The following is a 23,244-nucleotide window of genomic DNA, read 5'->3' as shown; positions in this document are numbered from 1 at the left end:
TGTAAAATTAAAAGGAATGTTTTATTATAGCTAGAGCCACTCAGTGGATTTTTAGGTACATTTTTAATGACGTTTCGGTATGATTTATGAATCGTAAAAATCGCAGCGCGCCCGAACAAGTACATGAGCGAAATTATGTCGCGATAAAAAGGTTAAAGAATGTTATATTCAATGGTTACATAATATCTATCACAATGTAAAATAAAGTTAGTCACGTAAATGACTGGCAACTGGCTATTACATTCTATCTTACTAATCTGTTCTGTGGTGATTTTACCCACGTTTACTGACATAAGATGTGAGGTTCAAAAAGGCACACTTACAGTTTTATGAGCACAGTGATAGAAGAATTGTGTGTAACTTCTACGTAACGCAAATGATAAGTAAATTTAAATGAAAAGTAAAAAGGAGCGGTGCATGTGATTACCTCCCTGTGTGGCGCACTCACTTCGGATGAGCTTGAAACCGGAGGCGAGGAGGGTGCGGCGTACCACCACCGGGGTGATGGTGGTGAGCTTCCAGCGCAAGTGCCGCTGTGCAGCGGGTGGTGGTCGCAGAGCGGGGGAGTCGTGGCGTACGAAGCGCAGGTACGGCGGCACCCGCGGGAACATTGAAGCCCTCAGCATCGCTCGCAGGGAATCTTGCTCTGGAAGATTGACCAAATCCATTTAACCACAAAAATACTTCTACACGTATTGGATAAAGTTAGTACACACATATGCCAATAATGCCATCAGAGTATCAGTTTCTTATTATTATGTATAGGTACCACAGAAATTGAAGTAGTAGGCGAAAATATTGGGTTCATCCGTTAATTAGGCACATCTTCTAGTATAGTTCTAATTTTGCATGTGTAATTTATTTTGAAATAAGATTATTGTATACATAAATTTAATAAGTTCACAATCAAAAATATTGATCAGAAATTCCTGCTAATTATTTTTTCTGTAAACACACTTTGTTTACATTAAATTAGCTGCATATCTAATTAACATAAAAAGCATTTTTCTGTACTGCATATTATATTATATTGAAGGTAGGTCAGGGCTCGAAATAGACCGGAGCGCCGTTCCTGTTCGTGAAATAGGTAAAATTATCGCTCTGTCTCGTGGAAAAAATAATTTGACCGTCTGAGCTAGATAGGCCATATAATAGAAAATCTAACACACTTATTTTTATGAAATACACATAAAATTGTCTTCCAACTATGATAACTATATATTGTTCATCAGAAAACTGTCGAGCGCTCCGGTTCGTAAACTTTTCCATTTCGAGCGCTGAGGTAGGCGCATACTTAAGAATGCGGTACCCACCTATCTTTAAGATTGTTAAAAGATTAACTCTTAGTATAATAATCATTGAATTAATAATTATTAAAATATGAAAATTACAATTTATTATTGGACACCCCATTTTTAAACAAAAAATCATACAAAAATGGTCGAGTTATACATTTTTATGGTACTGTTATTAGAACCTTGGGCTTGAGGTGGCTCATTGCCTATGGTGACAAGTATGTCTATTGCATTATGTTTCAAACAAGCGCCATGCATAACATTCGAGGCAAACATTATATTATTTATATTCTCTTCGAGGAGTACTTTCATTATCTTATATCCGTTTCACCATGCGCTTATCAAAGATAAAGACTTTGAACATCAATAACTCAAATAGATATGTCCATTTGCCCTTGAATTTTCAATCGATTTGAATCTTCCAAATTTAATTTTCTCTAAACATATAAATAACATGAAAATAGATCACTTTTTATTATGTCAGAGCAAGAAAGAGATTTATTGATTTTGAATATGAAACTAGACGTCTTATTAGTGTGAATTCATTAGAAGTGTATAATTACCAGGAGACACTACAGCCCCCGCACTCAATGCACTCGACAGTCCTTTGAGGGAGGCGGAGTCACTGACAGAAGACACGCTGGGGCCAGAGTCACTGGTGAGGCATTCCTGGTGGTCTGCTGGTTCAACTGATGCATCAGAATCTTGCTCAAGGGAAGCCTTTGATCCACCCTCTTCAGGGTCACTCATCTCACTGAGGAAAAAGAAATTTAACATTGTAATAACAAAAATATTAATGTAAACAAATATTTTGACTCACAATAACGCTTAGTCTGATGATGGGTGGTAATCATTAATTTACCATTACGACAAATGTTTGACAATTCAAGACATAATTTTTGACAATTCCAAGGCCTATTAGATAGTATACAGCCAATAAAGGGTATGGTATCGGGTCGATTGGTATGAAGCAGCTTGGTGCTGAGCTGGTTGGTAAATGCGACGGATCTAGAGCTCCCCATAGATTTGTGAAGGAACCCTTATTATTATTATGTGTGATTTTGATGGTTCGTGTAAGGCAATCAGGTTGGCCTTCGGTACAGGGCTAATTGCGCAGCTAACATTGTGTGAAAAGTGTATACATTTAAATATAATATGATTTCACTGAGATTTTGAAGAGGGAGCATTAACCAACTCGATTTCTATTTCCTCAACTTTCAAATAAACCAGGAGGAATTCTGTATGACCTCGACGTATCACTTGATTCGAAAGAGAAGATACGAATCCCTGTGCTTTAACCCCTAGAATACCACAGATGCCATATATGTATTGGCTTTGCGTACGCTAAAAATATGAGGCGAATAATTCGGCTCATTGAATGACTTTTTTTGTTGTACAATTTTAACTTAATGGTGATGCCATTTTTTGCATAGCCGGACGTGCACATATGGATAACCCTAGCGACAGTGACGATTGCAACCTTTCGAAACGTCAAAAGTCATCAAAAAAATGAAATGCCAAACAAAAATGCCATTAAACGCTGAAACATCGATATTATGTATTGAACGCAGAAATCTTCTGAAGTGGTCACTCCTTGTATAAACATATGCACGTACAATTATATTTCAATCTCTTGGACAGAATAAATATTTGTGCGCTCGTCTGTCATTTGTAAGAGACACGGCGACCAGTGACGTTTGGATTAAAATGGCTGACTCGTAGCGGTTTTCGCAGGCGCAACTGCAACACTGACTGAGGGGGAGCGACTTGCAGCGCGAGACACTTTTTCAGATGTTTTCTTCAAACAAAAATGTCGCATTCTACCAATGTGCAGAGCTCCATTTGATAACATGTGTTTTTTGAATAACGATTAAGTATGTCACATCTACGAATTCGACATGTTGCAGAAGAAATGAATTTATAAATAATGAGTGTTTATATTTCAAAACGTGTCAACTGTAGTAATAAAATATAACCAGAGAGCACATGAAACAAGACATGTCCTATTGTTTTCATTATTCTAATACTCAGTCATAGTATAAGTTATGAGTACAATAAGGGGGATTGTGTGATGCATTCTTAATTATTCTTGATCATTAATCACGACATCGATAATGCAGTGCTGATAAAGCTGATATTTTTTTCATTATGCTAATAAATGTATATTTTTATCATATTTCATATAACACGCGTCTTTCATTTATGTCTATGATTTGAAAAAATTCTTCCAAAGTTGAAAGAAATGCATATATATGTGTATAATATAATAATATAATTATGGATTTTTATATTTTTTCTCCAAAATAAAAAATATTCCATACTATTCAGTGAGGGAATTCATTTACATAATACTGTTATTTTTAAGAAAGATACATATCATTTTAACAAAACTCCAAAAAACTGTATAAAACAGTGTGGTATTTTTCGACAGTACCTATCAAATTGCCGTGGTACTAAGGGGTTAAACTAAGGTGTAGTTTCCTCTTATGGTCGCGCAGTATACTCTTTGCACAGTAAAACCTATCAGTTTCATAATGAATAGGAAATTGAGTATTTGTTTGTAATGGTAAAAGACAAGGATTGTTCTTTAATTTGTAATGCCTCAGCGTCTTCAGCCAAATATAATACGTTTGTTGAAGTTGAAGAGTGACAGAGTGAGAGTGTGGTAGGTCACGGCTTAATTGAAGTTAGACATACATGCTATATTTCATAACAACTAAAACAACAGTTCCGTTAAAGACGCTTTATGAAGGCATTGTTTTGTTGACAGCTGATTCATCATAAATATAACACATGGTCTAAAAATATTGTAACTATGCGACACGCGGATTGAGCTAATGAGGCGTTCCGCACAGAACATAATTTGTCATAAACATTCAACATGCGTCCATTTAGTGTTATGTTTATTGTTATATTAGTAATAATATATTCATTGCAATGTTTTCTTTTTCGAGTACAGGCATAACGTTTTTTAGTCATCTTTACACGATATATAACAAAATATATTTACGCCATACAAAAAAAATCGATCTACTAAGACGTCCAAAGCGGTTGCATGACGAACCGTGTCTGACGAATATGAACTGAGTATGGTATTGCGATGATTTGCTGTTTCACTTAATGTACTATGCTCTTAATCATTTATAACGGAATACAAAAAACAACTTACTCATCGCTCATTTCTGATCCTGAAGAGCAAGTTTCCATAAGAGCTTTCTTAGCCTTAATGGCTTGAAGTCTCGACTTCACTTTAGCAGACGGATGTTTTCCTTTGGGGATACCTTTAGAGGTGGATGACTTAGGGACTCGCTGTTTGTTGAAAGAGGAGGCCAACGTAACCCCGTCGAATATTGACCATTCTCCCACCCCAATATCCCTGCAGAGAATCTGCTTGCAGTTGCGATTGAAGCTGAGTTCACTGGGACACGGACTAGTCTCTCGATTGGGTGTAGCCTTCTCTTGGGACTCTGCAGGTGAGCGGCATCGCTGGGACGGCCACAGTGGCGGGGGTGAAGAGTCACGTGCCCTTTTCATTACGGCGGGACAGCACACACCCAACGTACAGCTGAATTAAAAATTAATTAACACTATTGACTAATGGTACTTGTTAGAATTTGAAGTTAAATTCTATTAAATGAGTCATTTTTTGCAATCTGGGTTTCATCTTTCAGTACAATGCGCACTCATCAATGGTAAATGTATTGTTGTTTTAATTTAATAAAACGCATTTTTTTTTTTTTGTAGTACTTATTCCACTTTCAATCAATAGATTAGGACCAGTTTCGTCCGCCACAGAGGGACATTTTCAACTGAAAATGTCAACTTTCAGTTGAAAATGTCCCTCTGTGGCGGACGAAACCGGTCCTAATCTATTGATTGAAAGTGGAATAAGTACTACAAAAAAAGAAAAATGCGTTTTATTAAATTAAAACAACAATACAATGCGGTTCAACTATGAATTGACAGTTAACAAAATAAAAGAAAATGGTAAATCTATTCTGATGCTGTCAAGCTGACACGAAAAACGACTCAAATGGAATAGTACAAAACTTAAATCAATTAATATGAAAATTAATTTAACAGTTTTATATTCACACAAAGAATGTAGAAATAAGGGCAAGACAGGATAAATTGAAACAATATTTTATGTTCATTTGAATACTTAACTGCAAAGCTATAAAATACCTAAGTAGTAAATTGAGAACATCAGATATCTAGAAAGTTTTGAATGTTGACAACTATGTAACTAAAAAACAGTATAGAATTACATGGAGTTCCAGCCATGAATGCTAAACCAAATGTCACGGAGAGCTGAGGCTTTCGATGTGGCCGTATAGACGCATCCTCAAAATTCCATGGACTGACAGGGTTACAAATTTAATATTGATGTTCTCGAACGAATGGAAAAGGACTGAAAGGTTCTGCGTGGTATCGATATGAGAAAACTACAGTACCTCGACTATACTATGTGACGACAAAAGTACAGTATTCCCCAATTATCCGAGGAAAGATCAATGCTGCTTAAGAACCAACGTGATTGGTATGAGTGCAGATGCATATGATAGAATAAATATCACCCTAATGGTGGTTGACCTCCATTAGGAGATGGCACGATAAGAAGATAATATTATAATTCTACTGTTCAATAGATAATAATAATATTATCTCCCCGATGACAAAATCTGATGTCAGATCGGGAATTTGAATTCATAATTGATATCCAAATAAGCATGGAATTGATTTTAATAATAGTTACAAAATGTATTTGTGAAAAAAACATTCTTAACCTTTTCCACTCGAAATTTTTTTTATAGGTACATACCACCCACTCGAGACTTTTTTCCGTAACAAGCATAATTTCGATATAAAACATTTAATTGGTGAAAAAAATGTAAAATTTTTTTTTTTTTTTTATTTCTATAAAATAGATTTATAATAATATACTGTACTTATTTTTAGTTTATTTATAATTCTTCATTGTGTGGTATTTCACAAAGCAATCTCCAATATGTAATCCTGGCTTATCACAGAATCGTAATGAAATAGCGGTATGTAGAGAAGTGGCTATAAAGTGTAAATCGTCCATACATATAGTTATGACTGTAAATATGATCCAAATGATTTGCCTTCAAATACACTTGTAATATAAGCGGCCGTCTCGTAAATCTTCTAAATTAGTTTCGGGCTCATAACAACTCATTCCCAGTGCGGTACACATTATCAAAAGATTTCTCAAAAAATAATAAATCGATACGTAATAATTTTCATTTGACTCATTAGAGTATTTCACATTATATTTGTAAGGTTCTGAATCGGCATAATATAATAGTAAGTATTGTCATCAAAAACAGTCTATTCAAATATAAAACTGTAAACTATACGAGACGCCCCTGCGCAAGCGAGAACCAATAAAAAAAATAAACACTTCAAAATCATGCGTGACAAACGACTTCAGTTCACTCTAGTCTGGAAACGTTCAATAAACAAAATTTATGTGACAAAAAAACATTGCTTGCAAGCAAGCGACCTACGAATAAAAAAAGAGAAGATTCCGATAAAAATACTATGTTGAAATTACGCACGCAGTATTCTTTTTCCGACTTCTTTCTCAGATAAATGTAATAACCTATTATTATTCATTCTAACTTGATTGAAATCGCATTATAAAAATTGCTGAAAATATTACAAAAAATTACTTTATTGGCGTGCCGCCGCTACGGCGGCACTCGAGTAATACGGGAAACTTCTAATGCCGCCGATATGGCGGCACTCGAGTGTTAAGGGTTAAATACAAAAAATCAGGAATTTACTTATATACATTTATGTTGACCAACTACAGAAGCATATAATAAATTCTAGCGGGGTAAAAGAAAATAATGGTTTATTATACCTTTCTCTTGGCATGCAAACATTTTTTTCAGATTCACTCCTCGCGCGTACTCTTCTCTTGGATTCAGCTGACACTCCGTTAACTTCGGGTTGAGTCCAATCAGGGGGGGGTTTGCCTTTGACAGACTTTCTAAAATAGCTCGGCGAAGCACTTCTTCTAGTATTATTTACAAGGATAGATTTCAGGGGCATATTATACTGTTTCATATCCCCCGAATTAGGCCTATTTTCTCCGTATTTCTCTTTGTATTCTTCCAACATTGATAAACGGGGTTCTTCATTTTCGATTAATTTGCTAGGCGACACATTATAAACCGGTCTAACATCCCTCCAACTGTTCTGTCTTCCGTTACACGGCTCCCGGCCGCAGACTATAACTTTAGGCATGGCGTTTTTGTGCGGCGAAAGTCTAGATTGGATATCCGGGCATTCGCCGTTCTGCTGACACCGGTCGTATTGCACATCCGATTCGCTCGGTTGTATCTGTATGATTTCCGTCGGGGTGTGCGATTCTCTTATGCTGTGAAACTTAATGTAGTGGCATTTAGGGGTGGTGGGTCGTTGAGGGAGCTTGCGCGCTTCCGTTCTTCCGGTGACGGGTGGAAAATGATTGTTTATCGAAGGCTGTTTAGAATTATTAGGCCAGTCTTGCGCTATCGATAGGTTTTGGAAAGGAGACTTCTCGAGGCCTTCACTTTTGCACCGACGCCGCAGTCTCGCCCTGCCTTCGTTCTCGCAGCACAGGCACGCTTGGCAACACGAAGGCGCGACTGCGCTATCTTCTTCGTAACGGGCCTCGTACACGTCATGGCCTCGGAGATTATCCATGTTATAAGGCCCACTTACGGATATATCTGAAAACGGAGAAATAGGGAATGAATATTATGTTAACTAAGCTAAGCAAGGCTCGTTGAATGATTCCTCAAAACGATTATTGATATTTGGCTGAATTAGGTAAAACTTATAGGGGGCACTGATATCAATTAAATTAAAGACCACTGCAATAGAGAGGATGTTACTTTATACGGTTATTTTCAAATGAAATACCGCTTTATAGGTACCTATTATATTATTATTATAATGTAAAAAAACCTTAGTAATAATTATCATTGGCCCAACACTCATATTAATTTTACTTAATGATAAGAATGAAACAATAATGCAATAATTTACGTCGTTTAAAAAAAAAGAAAAATATCAAATGGAACACCCACACTTTTAAATATTTTGGAAACGAGTGACTGCGCAGCTCCATATTATTAAAATATTGCGGCTAGACAAATTTATTGCGATGTCAGAGGCCATGAGTAACTTCACAAATACGAAATAAACCAATACACAATATTGACCTAATTACGATACTTATATAAACTAGGTAGCAATAAATTACAGTGGGTTTTGTAAACAATTCGCGAGGCAAACAAATTTTAATTGTACAAGTCTCCCGTGAAGACTGACAGCTGAAGAGGGCTACGCACATATCCGCGTTCCCGCCAAAAATAACACAAATCATTACTTTTGGACGTCATAATATTCTATGAATCGTATAAGTTGAACAAAATCAATATAAAAATATCGCGCAGACATGATTCATCACCTGGACATTACAATTAATGAAACCACGTTTTTGGCTGTCGCCCACAATGGCTAATGGCGATGATCTTGATCACCAATGTTTTAACACTTATCAAAATAACAATAAATTAATCGCAGTTCCCACGTAACGATGCAACAGCGCGGGTATCCGAGTCGTACAGAAATACAACAAGTTACAGTTGACCTATTTAAAATTTATTGGGCCACAAAATCAATAAAATGCAGGTATAAGCTTCACTTACCACAGCCATTGAATCTGAATAAAAAGAAAACAAGATCAGCGGAACGTCAATCCCAAACGAAAACGACGATCTGCAAGTTCCGATACTACGAATGGAAATGTTGCTATTCTCGAGCCAAATAACGTTTTTTTAACCTTTGTCAATGTCTAAAATAGCTCTGCTTCATATTAGTTCATAGTTATTCGATAACAAACATTCATCGTACAAATTATTTTGCTTTATTTTTCTCGTCACTTTTAATTTAAAAATCATAGAAAAAAAGTAATTTCTATATTTTTTCACTTATTTATAGCGGCCATGTTCTTTTTCTTTTTATATTTTTGTGTTGCAACACCAGAACACCTCACCTTACGCTTCAACCAATTTTTAAAATGGACGTCTGAATTTTGCGGTCAGTGACTGCTTATCGAATATTGTAATTTGATAGGGAATTGTCCACGAATGACTAAATATGGCACATCCAATTTGGAAACTACTAACATCTGTGGAGTCAAGATTTCTTTTCAAGTCGAGTACAGTAAATGGTTGGTATTTTCATTAATAATATCTAGTCTTTGAGGTTATGTGCTTATTTTTGTCTAGATTGTTTTGATTTAAAAGAATTAAAATTTATTTTAGCACTTAAACATGGTCGATGTTTATCTTCATTACCCAAGGTTGACATACTTTCCCCGGATGATGCGGTTAAAGATAATTTGAAAAAAAGGAAGCCTTCGACACCTCCGAATCTGAAGCATGTCTATCCAGAATTTTTGCCAGATCCCGATGTCAAAAGGCGTAATTTAATGAGAGAAAAATTAGAACGTATGGATATGATGAATAGGAGAGCACAGTTAGATTTGCCGGAATTCTACGTTGGTAAGTATTTTGCCTAGAATTTTCCTAACCATAGTAAGTGCATATTTCATAATATTTAAAAAAAATCTTACTCTTATTCCATGTGAGTTCACTTTTACTACTCTCATTGTCTTCCGACATTCTCCTGTCCCTAGCTTCACTGACTATAATATGGAACATTATTATTGGCATAATTTAAAAATAGATTTGTGTCTTGTAGAAGCATTGATTGTATTGGTAAATTCAATGCATAAAGATAAGACTTCACACCTGTTGGCCATCTCTCTTATTATTTTATTTTCACTTTTCCATTCCTTCCTTCGAGTTAAATCAACATAATGATAATATTAAACATTTTTTATTTCAATGTTCTGGCAGCATTTAGGTATCATACACAGTTGCTATAAATTAATTTGCAAATTCGTATTTATATTTTAATTTATACACTTTACTTATATTTATACATTTTAACTTGGAATCCATTCATCGCAAAAAGTTGCAACACTTCATTTTAACAACTTGTTGGGCAGGTGTGGGCAGCAGGTACCTATTCATAATTTTACAGTAGGTATCGCATTTTTTAATGTTCTGTGATCAATGTTTCTAACAGAAAAAAGATTTACATAAATAAAATGCAAAATTGCAACGAGTTCCATGATTAATAGCTATAAACCATTTAACTGCCGAAATTTCGTTTACGCACCATAATAATTACATCAATTAACTAATTGCGGAATATAAAGGATTAATGATAATAAAAATGAATATTCAATGTTGGTCAAAGATCTCCCAACAAAGAAACTTTGATCATATTCCAAATTAAAAACGGATTGGGTACCATTTACAAAAATATTCCAATTCTGCTTTTGGAAAATTTCTGGTTTTTGTGAAAAACTGTATCAATACAATACAGGTACACAATTTATGTTCATTTAAATTCAATACTCATACCTCCCGAAAAACCATGAAATGCGATGGTTGCTCATTTAAATACACAAAATAATATATTATATAATACGTTTAAATGCTTGCGGCCCAGTGATCTCAAAACATGAAAAATGATACTGCTGACGAATTATGTCAATGCGATGTTTGCTCATTTAAAAACTCGCCCTCGGTGATTTAAAAAAAAAACAAATACTGGTGAGAATCCATATCGATGCGTTCATTGTTGTTCATTTCAAAGGTGGTTTACAAATTGTAATTTAATGCAAAAGTCGATCACATCAACAATACACAAGTTGGCCACCCCTGTTGTAGTGTATTTGTATTCAATAAAAATATTCTGGTACATTTATAGAAAATTGTCCTATTATCATTAGAAGCAACTTCATAATATGAATTAGGTATCTTTATTATATGTAGGTCTACTGTCTCCATTTTATTTAACTATTAGAAAAATTCCTAGAAAAAAATTGAACCAAATGGGATTCAAACACTTTTCACTGCCCGAGGCCTAATTCTTTGAGCTATCAATGTCTACGACGAAAGATGTGAGTTTAAATCCCGTTTGGTGAAACTGTTTTACTTTGGTTTTTCAAAATTATGTATTTTCGATAATAAAAAATCTAAACATTCTTAAAATCTTGTATACCTTATATATGTATTCTGATTGAAGAAAAAAATTACAGTTTATATCTAAATTTATTGCAATGTTTACAGGTAAACATAATTCTGTAGCGGCAATAAAAAAATTATATCCAGGTTGATCCTCATATTAATCCTTCTGATATTCATATTAAATTAATGACTCTCGATTCCTCAACTAAACCATGATTTTGTTTTTAGGTTCAATTGTATCTATTACATCATCAGATCCTCATTCTCAAGGAAAAACAAGCAAGTTTGTTGGAATTTGTATCGATAAAGCGGGCTGTGGCTTGAGAGCTAATTTTACTTTAAGAAATATCGTCGATCATCAAGGAATCGAGGTATATACCAATGCGATAGTTTGAACCACTGCATATTGCTGAGAACTTCTTCATTTCGAACATTTTTCAACTTCAAATAGGCTGCCATCTATTATTCAGTATCAAAACTGGCAGTAATCTACAACGCTCCAATTTTCATTCTTCAACTTGAACAAATAATGTATTACGTTTGGCTGAGAATGTGTGAGGCATTACAAATTAAACAACAGCACTTGTTTTTCACCATTGCAAAGAAATATTCAATTTCCCATTCACCTTTTTAATGATAAGCTTTGATCTTCTTTTGGGCACTCATCGTATCGTCGGTCCCTATTAAAAAAGTCGGATCTGAACTTTTGTCATTTTCGGATTATTATGTAAAAGTTATTTAAACACTTTAAACATTTATACCACAATCACAGTTTTTTTTGTTTGTTTGAAAAATTTCGAGATATTCAAGTTAAAAATGACAGATATACCGAGAGTGTCCGAATAACAATGTCGGTTCTTACCAACCGACATTGTTGGCTGGGCGTGTGTGAGCAAGATGCATCGGATCTGACAGTTGCTGCTATGTTCACGGATGTTTTTATAAACGTTTAGAAAAGTTTCTATAACCCGTATTTTTATTCATTATGGCAAGCAATAAGGTCACAAAGGATTTTTGATGAAACATCTTTGATTGCTCGTACTGAAAAATAGCATTTTGCAGATCCGACTTTTTTAATAGGGACCGACGGTATGCATAGCAAAAAGCCTACTGCGCGACGGTGACAGAAAAACTACGCCTCATTTTAAAGCGTTTTTTCGCATCTTCTCTTTTTCTAACTCCTGTCTCAGACCGTGAGTGATACAATACGAATCAAGTGATACAAACCTCCGAGGTCTAGCTCATGATTAATTTGAAAACAACTTTTCACAAGTAAGCCGTTATAGAAGTAAAAATAGGAATGTTAAATGCTTCCTCTTCTAAATCTCAACAAAATCATTTTATAATACAATTTAATGTATAGCCTTTTTACATCGATCGTAATTCATTCCATGATTGACGCGTTGGACATGCCTGCTGTATAAATATTAAATAACCCCCTTTGTCGATAAAAGTAATAAAATATTTTTGATTGAATAGTTACCAATTTAATAACTGAACGTCGATTTATTAATTGAACTGGCATTTACGTGCAACAACTCGTGGTTGAAAGATTCTTGAATATTGATATGTTACTGATAAAAAATTTATTCATACATGCGCTGCAACGCATTCAAAGACAAAGCAGACAAAACCTACCAGTTTTGACATAACTATAGAATCCGTAGTTATAGTTCCACAGAACATAGTTTGGGAAACCCTGTAGTATAGATCATTCTGAAAATGCATCTGTACCAAGAAACAATAAAATTGTTATCAAAAACTGTTGTATTACCTAATAATTGTTTCAAAAACATTATTCATCAATCTCACAGGAGACGGGTGTGGCGAGACATGGGCATTGCTCATCGCAAACAAATGGTAGGCTACCGTTCTGCCCAGTTTAGTAATGATGTAGTGAATTGTTTGTCTAGAGTAAATCGAAGAATTTATTGGCGAAGAGTTCAAATTGATAAGAACATCAAAAATTAAGCATTTGACATAAAGGGCGCTCGCCATTCAATATAACCTCTAGCGCCAATAAACTGAGCCGATCCATCACGTTTAGTGGGTTCTGCAATATCAGACTATGTTGTATTTTGGTTGAGTGGTCGAACTGCATGTAAAATTGTTGACCGCACTGTCCAGCTACCGCCTTATGTGTGCTTTGCACCTAACGTTCATCTGTTAATATTTATGAAATTTTGTTAACCTTATCACTGCCAGCCAATTTTTACTAGATGGACACTTGTATTGTACGACATCTTCTTGGCTACGTGAAGGAAGGCTCTGTTGTCGTCTAAATGGGAGGAGCTTGTTAGTTTATTATGGAAGTGCGGTTAAAAATGGGAGGAGCATGTTAGTTCACAGTTTTAACACGTAGCCATTGATGTAAAATACTGGATGAACCATATGCTTCTTAAAATGACCCCCGATTTTCTTTGACCCGGCCAGTGGCGAAACTTACTGTTTTAATATCAGTAGACTATACTCAATATACGCTCAATTAATATTTGTCTCGAAAGCCACCTGGCAATACCCACGAGTAAGCCTTATCTATCTTCCATCTTACTCGAACTTACTAACCAACGACAACTTTCTCTGCTCACCCCGTATGCTTTTTTTTATTTGCTTGCAAGTTTTATGTACAGGAGTGAATTGAGATAAATGAAAATAAAATATATTAATTTGTAAAAGAAGTGCTGCAATTTTAAATGACGAATAAAAATGAAGGGAGTGTGATGTGATGTGATAATACTTAAATGTGGCGCATTTCTTATTAAAATAAAACAGTAGTCTCAATTTACAATAACTACCAATATAATATGAAAGTAATATTTTGTTTTACCATATGCTTTTGATATCGCGTAGGTATATTATTTATGTTACTCAGTAAACTTTAATATTTTTCTTGTACCGTCATGTTTTCATATTCGTATATTATAATCAATTCAATAGTTAATCTAACGATATATAATTACCTATCATTAAGTACAATTTTTACAACCTTTTTTATTAGCTCGTATTCTTGTTTGTCCAGTACAAATCTTACAATCGATTTTAACTAACTTCCTGACTAGCTAGACATTTGAAACTTTTAGAATATATCAGAACACGATGCCAATGCATTCTTTTAATACTTTTAGCCATCTTTAAGCAGAATTGAATTCATTTTCAGTTAATTCTGTTTTGTATGGAAAGTTATTTCAGAAAAATCCGTAAAAAGTAAAAGACTATTATTGGTTGCTAAGGGGGTGGTCCTAGCAACTAAATAATTAATATATACGTGCGTTACTATGGAAATCAAAATGACATTTCAGTATTCTATATTTGTTTGTTTGTTTGTTTGTTTTTTATTTACTTCATATCAAGTACAAGTTTGCGCATATTGAGCATAATAATTCAACAGAATATTTAAAAACATTGTACATAAAAAGTTCTTTTTATCTTGCAATTATTATACCGTTATAATTGTTATATAAAATATTAAAATCAACATATAATAAATGGGACTTCAGAATTCTTCGCGGCACAGAGAAGCATTAAATGGACAGAAATATAGAGTTTAAATAAAATAATAAAAATATAATAATTTCCATTCGACTTATTAAACTAGACATTTAAAAACGCTTTATTGATAAAAATATAACGTGAAAATGTAATATCTCTCATATTCGGTACAATATTAAGACAATTATATCAATGTGACTAATTATTGTATTCATACTCAACACGGTTATTATTCTAACAATGCATACCTATATAGATTATACACAGTGTAACAGAAAAGGCAATATATTATATAAAAATGTAATAAATATTACTAACATAATATTTTAAGAAATGAAAACTAATATTCCCAGTACGTTCTTGATTATTTTTGAATGCCATAAACAGTGTTTTTCGAAATCCCTTGGAATCACTATTCCATCCACAGAAATTAAGTTTTACACCCCTTGTACATACGGCTGATATTCGGCAATCAATAATAACGGTCTTAACGCATTATACCTATAAGGAAATATTATAAGGTGATACTCGTAGTATCTTCTTTTGTGGTACAGTTTTAAAATGACATTTGTATGGAAACTACTCATCTAAGTAATATTATATCAATGCACGTAACCAAGAAGATGTTGCCATAGAGTAGGCCAGCTATTTTTGGAATAAAATAAATCTCTTAAAAAATATGAATTAGGAACAGAATGATAAATATTTGTGAAAATTTGCCAAATCAACATGTTTCTCTAGTTTATCGTGAATATTTTCACACTAAAATGATAAATATTGTTTAGAAAATATACACAAACATTTCATTCAGAAGTTATGACATTTACAAGAACCCGCGAGTTAACTCGTCCATGGCCTGACGCGACATACATGCTTTGGCGAGATAACTTGTCCGTGGCACTGTTCAGGTTAAATATAAATGTATGGTTTATTATTATACGTACATTAAATCCTTTCAGTTAAGTTTTGAATGCGATTGCCATTGACCGATTTATTCCACCTTTTTATTTTCAGATATGGTTTGAAATGTATGACCCGACTATTCAAAAAATGCAAGTATTACGCCTTGAAAAGCGTCTTGATGACACTCTCCATTACCTGAGAGATGCGCCAAGCGAATACAGCACATTTGACTTTGACATGGAACCTGAAATACTTCCAGAAGGGGCAGAGGTGCCCGTTAATAAAATGCAGGTATGTTTTACAAGCAAAAAATATTTTTTATTATCCATCATAATTGTGTAACATCATTTTGTCTTACGCTAAAATATTTAAGGGGTTCAATTGTTTTATATAAAATATAAAAGTGGTTGGTGCCTTGAAACACACCCGATCCTCTTTATGCACCCCTTTTTTTTTACACGGTTTAAAAAGTTCTGATTATTTTTTATTTACACTGATTTTTTTGCTTTTAACACGGTTTAAAAAGTTCTGATTATTTTTTATTTACACTGATTTTTTTGCTTTTAACACGGTTTAAAAATAATAAAAATACATATGTATGTATGTAGATATTTATCAAAAAATTGCGTTGCAATGGACCATACACCACTGGTGCATACATATTATGTTGTCACCGGATCCCATTCAGACATACACATGTAGTATCTACCACTAGTTAGTCGATACGGGAGATACGCCGCGTGCTTCTTTTCATTATTTTACATGAGGCACATTTCTGTAATATTGTAGATGTCCTCATTAAGATCCCAAAATGATTCACAAAAATTTAGATATTTTTTTTGTATATCCTTGAGTTGGTTTTCCACCTAGTTCCACAGATTTTCATGTCCCCTATACATCACTTGTAGAAAAATAATTAATATGTTTATTAATCCATGTATGTACCTATGTTTGTTTAGATAAAATTGAAGCCGAAACCCTGGCGTGAGAGATGGGAACGTCAGGACTTGAAAGGAGTTATAGGAATAGAAGCGCATTTGAGGCCAATTGATTTCGTAAGAATGAAGAAACATGCGAAACCCTGGGAAAAATTTGATTTGATGAAGGATTATAGGTAATTCAATCCGTATACATGTCTTTGTTAACTCGAATGAAACCTTGATGCTGAATCATTTTTCATTATCAATATCGAAGGCATAATTTATCTGAAACTGAACCATGATACACCCATGAAAAAAAACATGAAAATTTATTTCTTATTGCCTGCTAATTAATATTCTTATGATTTATAAGATTAATATTCATTTTCATGGGAGATTTAGAGCGATAATAATCTTGCCCAACGCATATGTACATAATGCACTTGTTTTATCATTTCATTGCAGTAACTATCTTTAAAGTACAGCACTCTTGACTTAAACCGAGTGCTTTTCCCAAAAAAAAATCCCTAAAATAATCCAGGTCGAGAATTTTTAGTAGTATCTTTCATTTTCAAGTATTTTTTAAAAAATTTAAATCTTCCATCCAGAATGAAAGTTGAGTTTTTTTGTTAGATTGGCCAAAATTTTTTTTTAACCATGTCCGATCCGGCGAAGATTATATAGGTCTCCACAAAGTGGAGTTTTGTATTAACAGATTTTTGTTTTCACGAGAAATGGATGTTAGCCACTTGTTCAACTTATTAGGTCCATATTTTCCAAACACACATTAAAAAACAATATGTGTTATTTACCAGACCCAGGATTCGAACCTGGGACCCACAACATTATGAGATGACGTGTTCGCCGCTCGGCCATCGTAATGTAATAATTATATATAAATACATAATAAAGATCTAATAAAATTAGGCAGTGCTTAATATCTCTTTGCTGCATTAGGAATCAACTAGAAAATTCAAATAACGATATATCCCAGAAAGTGTTATTCGATTTTATGACACATTCAAGAAAATTTTTCTGAATATTTCTGTAAGTACTGATTTATAAAAGAAAAGGCTTTCTCTCCATCTAATGGCATCACTGACTTGGGATCTTGAATTTTTTCAATTTCCTAATCGTATTGCACTCATTGTTAAAACTATTCTACTGTGGAAAGAGCATACTGCGCAACGGTAAGGGGAAACTATCCCTCAATTTAAGGTATATGGATTCACATTTTTTCTCTCTATCACTCCTGCTGCAGACCATAGGTGATGCAATACGAATCAAGTGATACGACGAAATCACGTGGGCTTCCTCATGTTAATTTGAAAACAAATTTCACATACACTGGTTAACAAAATAAAAATAGGAATGGTTAATGCTTCCCCTTTAAAATATTAATTACATCATATTCTATTACAGTTGAATACACACCCTTTTTACATTTTTACGACTCATGTGGTGCGATCGACTCGTTAAGTATTAAGGTATCATAATTATTAAGCACAATTTGTTTTTTTTTTACCAGGGCCACCATTCCCGAAGAAGAGCAGAGCGAAGTCTGGGCCGATGTTTATTCTCAATTACATCAATTGGAACTTATGAGAAAGAAGACATCCCGGAAAAGAGCATTTATTATACCGAAGAAGGCGTAACTTAGCAATGTATGCAGTTAAATATTCCTTGTGCATTTTCATGAAGCCTTTGTAATTTTGTTATGATTTAGAATATTTAGATGTTATGTATAAGGATTCGTTGTTTAGTTGAATAAAGTGATATTTAAAGAACACTGTGGTATACTATTATTAATTTTACTGTGTGTTGAGAACAAATGAGGCTATTGATTTCAAAGTAAGTTATGTACCTCCATTATTCTACTTTCCTTGATTCTGATTCTGTATTTCATAATACATATTGCAATGCGGTATGTCTTAACCAAATCCTCTGAATCAGTCACAATCACGACCCCATAAGGGGGGGGGGCTAACATGGCGCTAGTCTAGAGGCTCGGCGTGGTGAGTCAACCAGATAAGTGAGGTAAACACATCACAAATTTGCTCCCATAGTAAACAATTCACCTACGGTGCTATTTTACTTCAAGAATATTAACATTTCAAAATAAGTACATTGTTGTGTCGATACTGGACAACTACATAGTTCAAGTATGAAGTATGATGAAAAAATACAAGAAATCATATCATTTATACATACTAGCTGAGCCAGCTGGCTCTCGCCAGTCTGTCTCGCTAGGTCTTGCAGATGGCTTGGCGGTGTTAGATTTTAATATAATTGTGAAGTATGCATAGATGGCGCCATAGTTTTCTCTTCGGGATGGGTTTTTTATTCACGTCAGACAGTTTGACATTTCGCTGATAGTAGTAGAATGAGGTTGCGGAATCCTTCATCCAGCAGTGGATTGATCCTAGTTGATGATGATGATGATAACGATTTGAGTATGTAGATAAATATAATATCACCAATTTTGATAAATACAGCAATTCAAATGACAGAAAGGAGTAGAATATGGGTAAGGAGGCCTTTATCCAGCAGTGGATTGAATCAGGTCGATGGTGACGATGACGATATTAATATGTAGATAAATATAATATCACCGATTTTGATAAATACAGCAATTAAAATGCAGAAAGGAATAGAATCAAGCTAGGGAGGCCTTAATCCAGCAGTGGATTGGTTCAGGTCGATGTTGATAAGGATGATATAAATAGGTATAGTATCACAAATTCGTTTAACTGCTAGTGGTAGAATCAGGTTGCGGAACCCTTCATCCAGCAGTGGATTGATCCTAGTTGATGATAATGATGATAACGATACGAATATGTAGATAAATATAATATCACCGATTTTGATAAATACAGCAATTCAAATGACAGAAAGGAGTAGAATCAGGGTAGGGAGGCCTTTATCCAGCAGTGGATTGGTTCAGGTCGATGATTATGATGACGATATGAATATGAGGATAAATATAATATCACCGATTTTGATAAATACAGGAATTCAAATGACAGAAAGGAATAGAATCAGGTTAGGGAGGCCTTTATCCAGCAGTGGATTGATCCTGGTTGATGATTTAAATAATATGTATAACACCAATTATTGTTGAATACCTTTTGAATATTTTTGGGTTATATGAGCTAATTGAATGTATATAAGTTTCATTGGTTTAAAAAATTATCACTTAACAGCCATAAAAAAAATGTTACGTTATCAAATTTTGAAATAATATTCTATGGTTGATCCAGTGCTGCCATGTCTACTGAAATTTCAGTAGATCAACTGATATTTTTTGCCAATATACTGAATTTTTGATTTTTTTTCGAAATTCAAGAAATCTACTGATATTTGGGTTTCTCCATAATTGTAAATTAACTGATGATTCTTTTAATAATAAACTTGAAATGATTTACGCATGACCTTTTTTGATGTTATACACTTTTAAATTGACATAAAAAGCATTGTAACTCTACCCAAGAGCGCCATTTTACCCATTAATATTATCATTGTTTAGAATAAATTAATATTATTAGTTATTGTTTTTCTTATTAGTTTTAAATCATATCTAATAAAACACATTTTTCAAAATCTACTGATATTTTATGAAATCTACTGAATTTTTTGTCAAAATCTACTAAAATTTTAAATTTTGACTTGGCAACACTGGATTGATCGCATAGTCAGTGTTGCCATGTCTATCTACTGAATTTTTTAATTTTGACTTGGCAACACTGGGTTGATCGAGTGTTGCCATGTCTACTGAAATTTCAGTAGATCTACTGAAATTTTTGTCAGGAAAAGAAGAAATTATGATATTTGTGATGAACAAAAGTCACTTTTTCATGATTTTTTACAGACACTTGTGAGATTATGTCAATATGCACGCTTTCACCAAACACAATCGTTGAATTTCATACATTTTTGTCAATCAATGGTGTTTTGAAGAAAAAATCAAAAAATCTACTGAACTTTGACAATGTTAGTTGGCAACACTGGTTGATACCTTTTAAATATTTTTGGGTTATAATGAGCTAATTAAATGTATATAAGTTTCATTGGTTCAAAAAAAATTGATTTAACAGCCTTACAAAAAAAAAACAAAAGTGACAAATTTTTAAATTTTCCTTGGTATCGTAAAACCATCGTAAAACGCCGATATGTCGTACGCCCGCGTTTCAATGAAATGATCAGTTTTAATCGGAATTCGTATAAATGTTATTGTTTATTTGAATATTTATAGTTATCTATGGGTGCTTGTTATAAATGTGAGTTATTATATAGTGCTGTGCATTTTTAAATCATTATGAGACGTAAATAATATCACCTGTCGTTTTTTACATAAACAACAAATAATGACGGATGTTACCTAGTTTTTAAAAGTGATTTTTTTGTGACTGTGATAAGTTATATAAAATTGTGCTCACTTCAACTTATAGTCACTCGAATGCATCTGAAAAGTAAATATGTGGTGAGTCAATTGAAATACCGTATGTTAGTATACATAGCGTAATAAATTTATAGTGTCAAAAGACTTGATTTCCGTCAGAGGTGTAGAAACTTAACTTAAACAAAGAACTTAATTCATAAAAATTTAAATAAATCAGTTCTAATAATATGTTTATCGATTAATCTTATTATGATTAGTTTGTGAAAATTGATTGTATATATCGGTTAAAACGCATTTTAAATTTAAAGCGGCCATATTAGTTTAGTTGGTTCGAGTGTTGCAAACATTGTGAAAAAATAAATTCCCATATTGTCAATAAAGTGACGTATGTGCCGGAAAGCTTTAGAGCAGGGGCGGGCAAACTTTTTGGATGGAGGGCCAAATTCAAGAATTCAAAATGAGCGGCGGGCCGCAAGTAAAATACCATTTTTAGATATACACTATTTATTATCACGAAAAATAAACACTACAAAAAAAATAATGAGAAAAATGAAAGTGTTCAAATTCAGGTGTTAATTTTGTGGTTGATATTTTCAAAACTGCTTGTAAATGGGCATCGGAGATATTTGATCGTAAAGAATTTTTATTGAGGTTCATGATCAAAAATGTTTGTTCACATATATAGGTTGATCCAAAAACAACGAACATTTTTCTTGCATAATCTTTAAGTTGTTCGAATTTGTCTGAATTAAGGGCATTGTAAAATTTGGATATATCTTCGCGACGATGCAATTCTCTTAAATCAGTGTCACACTGCAGACCAATAATCTCAAGTTGTAGCTCTGTCAGTACACTATCAATATCTATTGAAAATGGATCGCGTACTGTTGCTAAACTTGTCTCAATTTTTCGGAAGTCACCAAATCTTTGTAAAAAATCGTCATTCAGAGCTTTAATAATTTTACCATATTCTGCAAATTTATATTCTGGTATATTCAGCAACTTCAAAGTTGGAAAGTGGTCCACGTTCTTATTCGATATTTGTCGAAGGAACAACTTGAGTTTTAATTGAAATCCATTCAAACTCTTCACCATATCGTGGGCATATATTTTTTTTCCTTGCAACGCAGAGTTAAAAGTATTTAAATTCTTCAAATTTTAATCTATTGTCAATATTTTTTAAAAAAATATAAAAAAAGTTATTCGTAATCAGAAGTACAATTAATGATGGCGGGCCGCAAAAAAATACCCGGCGGGCCATATGCGGCCCGCGGGCCGCAGTTTGCCCTCCCCTGCTTTAGAGAAACATCAATATTATATCGCAAGATAACTTAAATTCGGAAAACCCTTCCTTTCGTACTCTATATGACCTATTTGAATTTTGAACATTCAATTAGTGTGTTTGACGTTTGAACCCATCGGACGTGATGAATAAGGCACACAATCGCTCGCCAAACATCGGGAAAGCTGTAGGATAATAATATATAGGAGATAATAATAATATATAGGAGATAATTAAAAATTAACAAATTAAATCATACAAATAATATTATTTAGTTTTAACCAATATATACAAATATTAACAAAATAAATGGGAACATTATTACACCCCTTTATATAAATAATACAAATAAATTATAATTAGCCTGGCAACTACACAAGACATTAGATTTTTTATCTATGTTGCTCACCAACCTCATAGTATTTTTCACATCATTCCTGCATCACGTAATTCCGCCATATACACAGTATAGTATAGTCGTTGTTGAAAGAAGCTATCATCCGGCTGACTTGATGGACAGGTTGAGACGCTTTTGATGCATCCATAGTGTGTGACCGAGCCAGGTCCGGTTAGATGTGATGAGAGGCTGCATGGTCGGGTCCCATATCTTCTGGTTACTATAAAAATATATTAACAAATAAACTCAATGCAATAATGACCCACTCAATTTAAATAGATACCTATCTAAAGAAAAGAACGACACTGGAATAAAAATTACTTATCAGTAAGTATGCTACGTAAGCTATTATTACATATTAATAACTATTGTAAGTTATATGATATGATCACGATTAGGGATACCAATCCCGGGATCCCGAACTATTTTCGATAC

General features: G+C 33.7%; 2 protein-coding genes across 3 annotated transcripts in view; one reads left to right on the top strand and one right to left on the bottom strand.

Annotated features, from left to right (window-relative positions):
* LOC147065446 (uncharacterized) overlaps positions 1-9,109 on the bottom strand; it is a 28,637-nt gene extending 19,528 nt beyond the window's left edge. For both annotated transcript variants that reach the window (XM_085957195.1, XM_085957196.1), the window contains exons 1-5: positions 9,023-9,109; positions 7,186-8,038; positions 4,465-4,860; positions 1,859-2,049; positions 428-646 (exon numbers count right to left, since the gene is read on the bottom strand). In XM_085957195.1, the coding sequence (XP_085813321.1) occupies positions 428-646; positions 1,859-2,049; positions 4,465-4,860; positions 7,186-8,012 (1,633 nt within the window). In that variant the 5' untranslated portion in view covers positions 8,013-8,038; positions 9,023-9,109. The remainder of the gene's footprint in view (positions 1-427; positions 647-1,858; positions 2,050-4,464; positions 4,861-7,185; positions 8,039-9,022) is intronic.
* A 258-nt stretch (positions 9,110-9,367) lies between these two features.
* On the top strand, positions 9,368-18,518 carry mRpL19 (mitochondrial ribosomal protein L19). Its single transcript, XM_085957222.1, has 6 exons — positions 9,368-9,546; positions 9,641-9,880; positions 11,648-11,790; positions 15,923-16,102; positions 16,771-16,925; positions 18,260-18,518. The coding sequence occupies exons 1-6, from the start codon at positions 9,474-9,476 to the stop codon at positions 18,384-18,386; spliced, it is 918 nt and encodes a 305-aa protein (XP_085813348.1). The 5' UTR covers positions 9,368-9,473; the 3' UTR covers positions 18,387-18,518.
* The last annotated feature ends 4,726 nt before the right edge of the window (positions 18,519-23,244 follow it).

Source organism: Rhyacophila brunnea, unplaced genomic scaffold, assembly GCF_057557595.1.
Source record: "Rhyacophila brunnea isolate RB1 unplaced genomic scaffold, BYU_Rbru_1.0 scaffold_6, whole genome shotgun sequence".
Taxonomy (NCBI): domain Eukaryota; kingdom Metazoa; phylum Arthropoda; class Insecta; order Trichoptera; family Rhyacophilidae; genus Rhyacophila; species Rhyacophila brunnea.
Note: the sequence above shows the minus strand (reverse complement) of the source record. Positions and strands in the feature narration are given on the sequence as shown.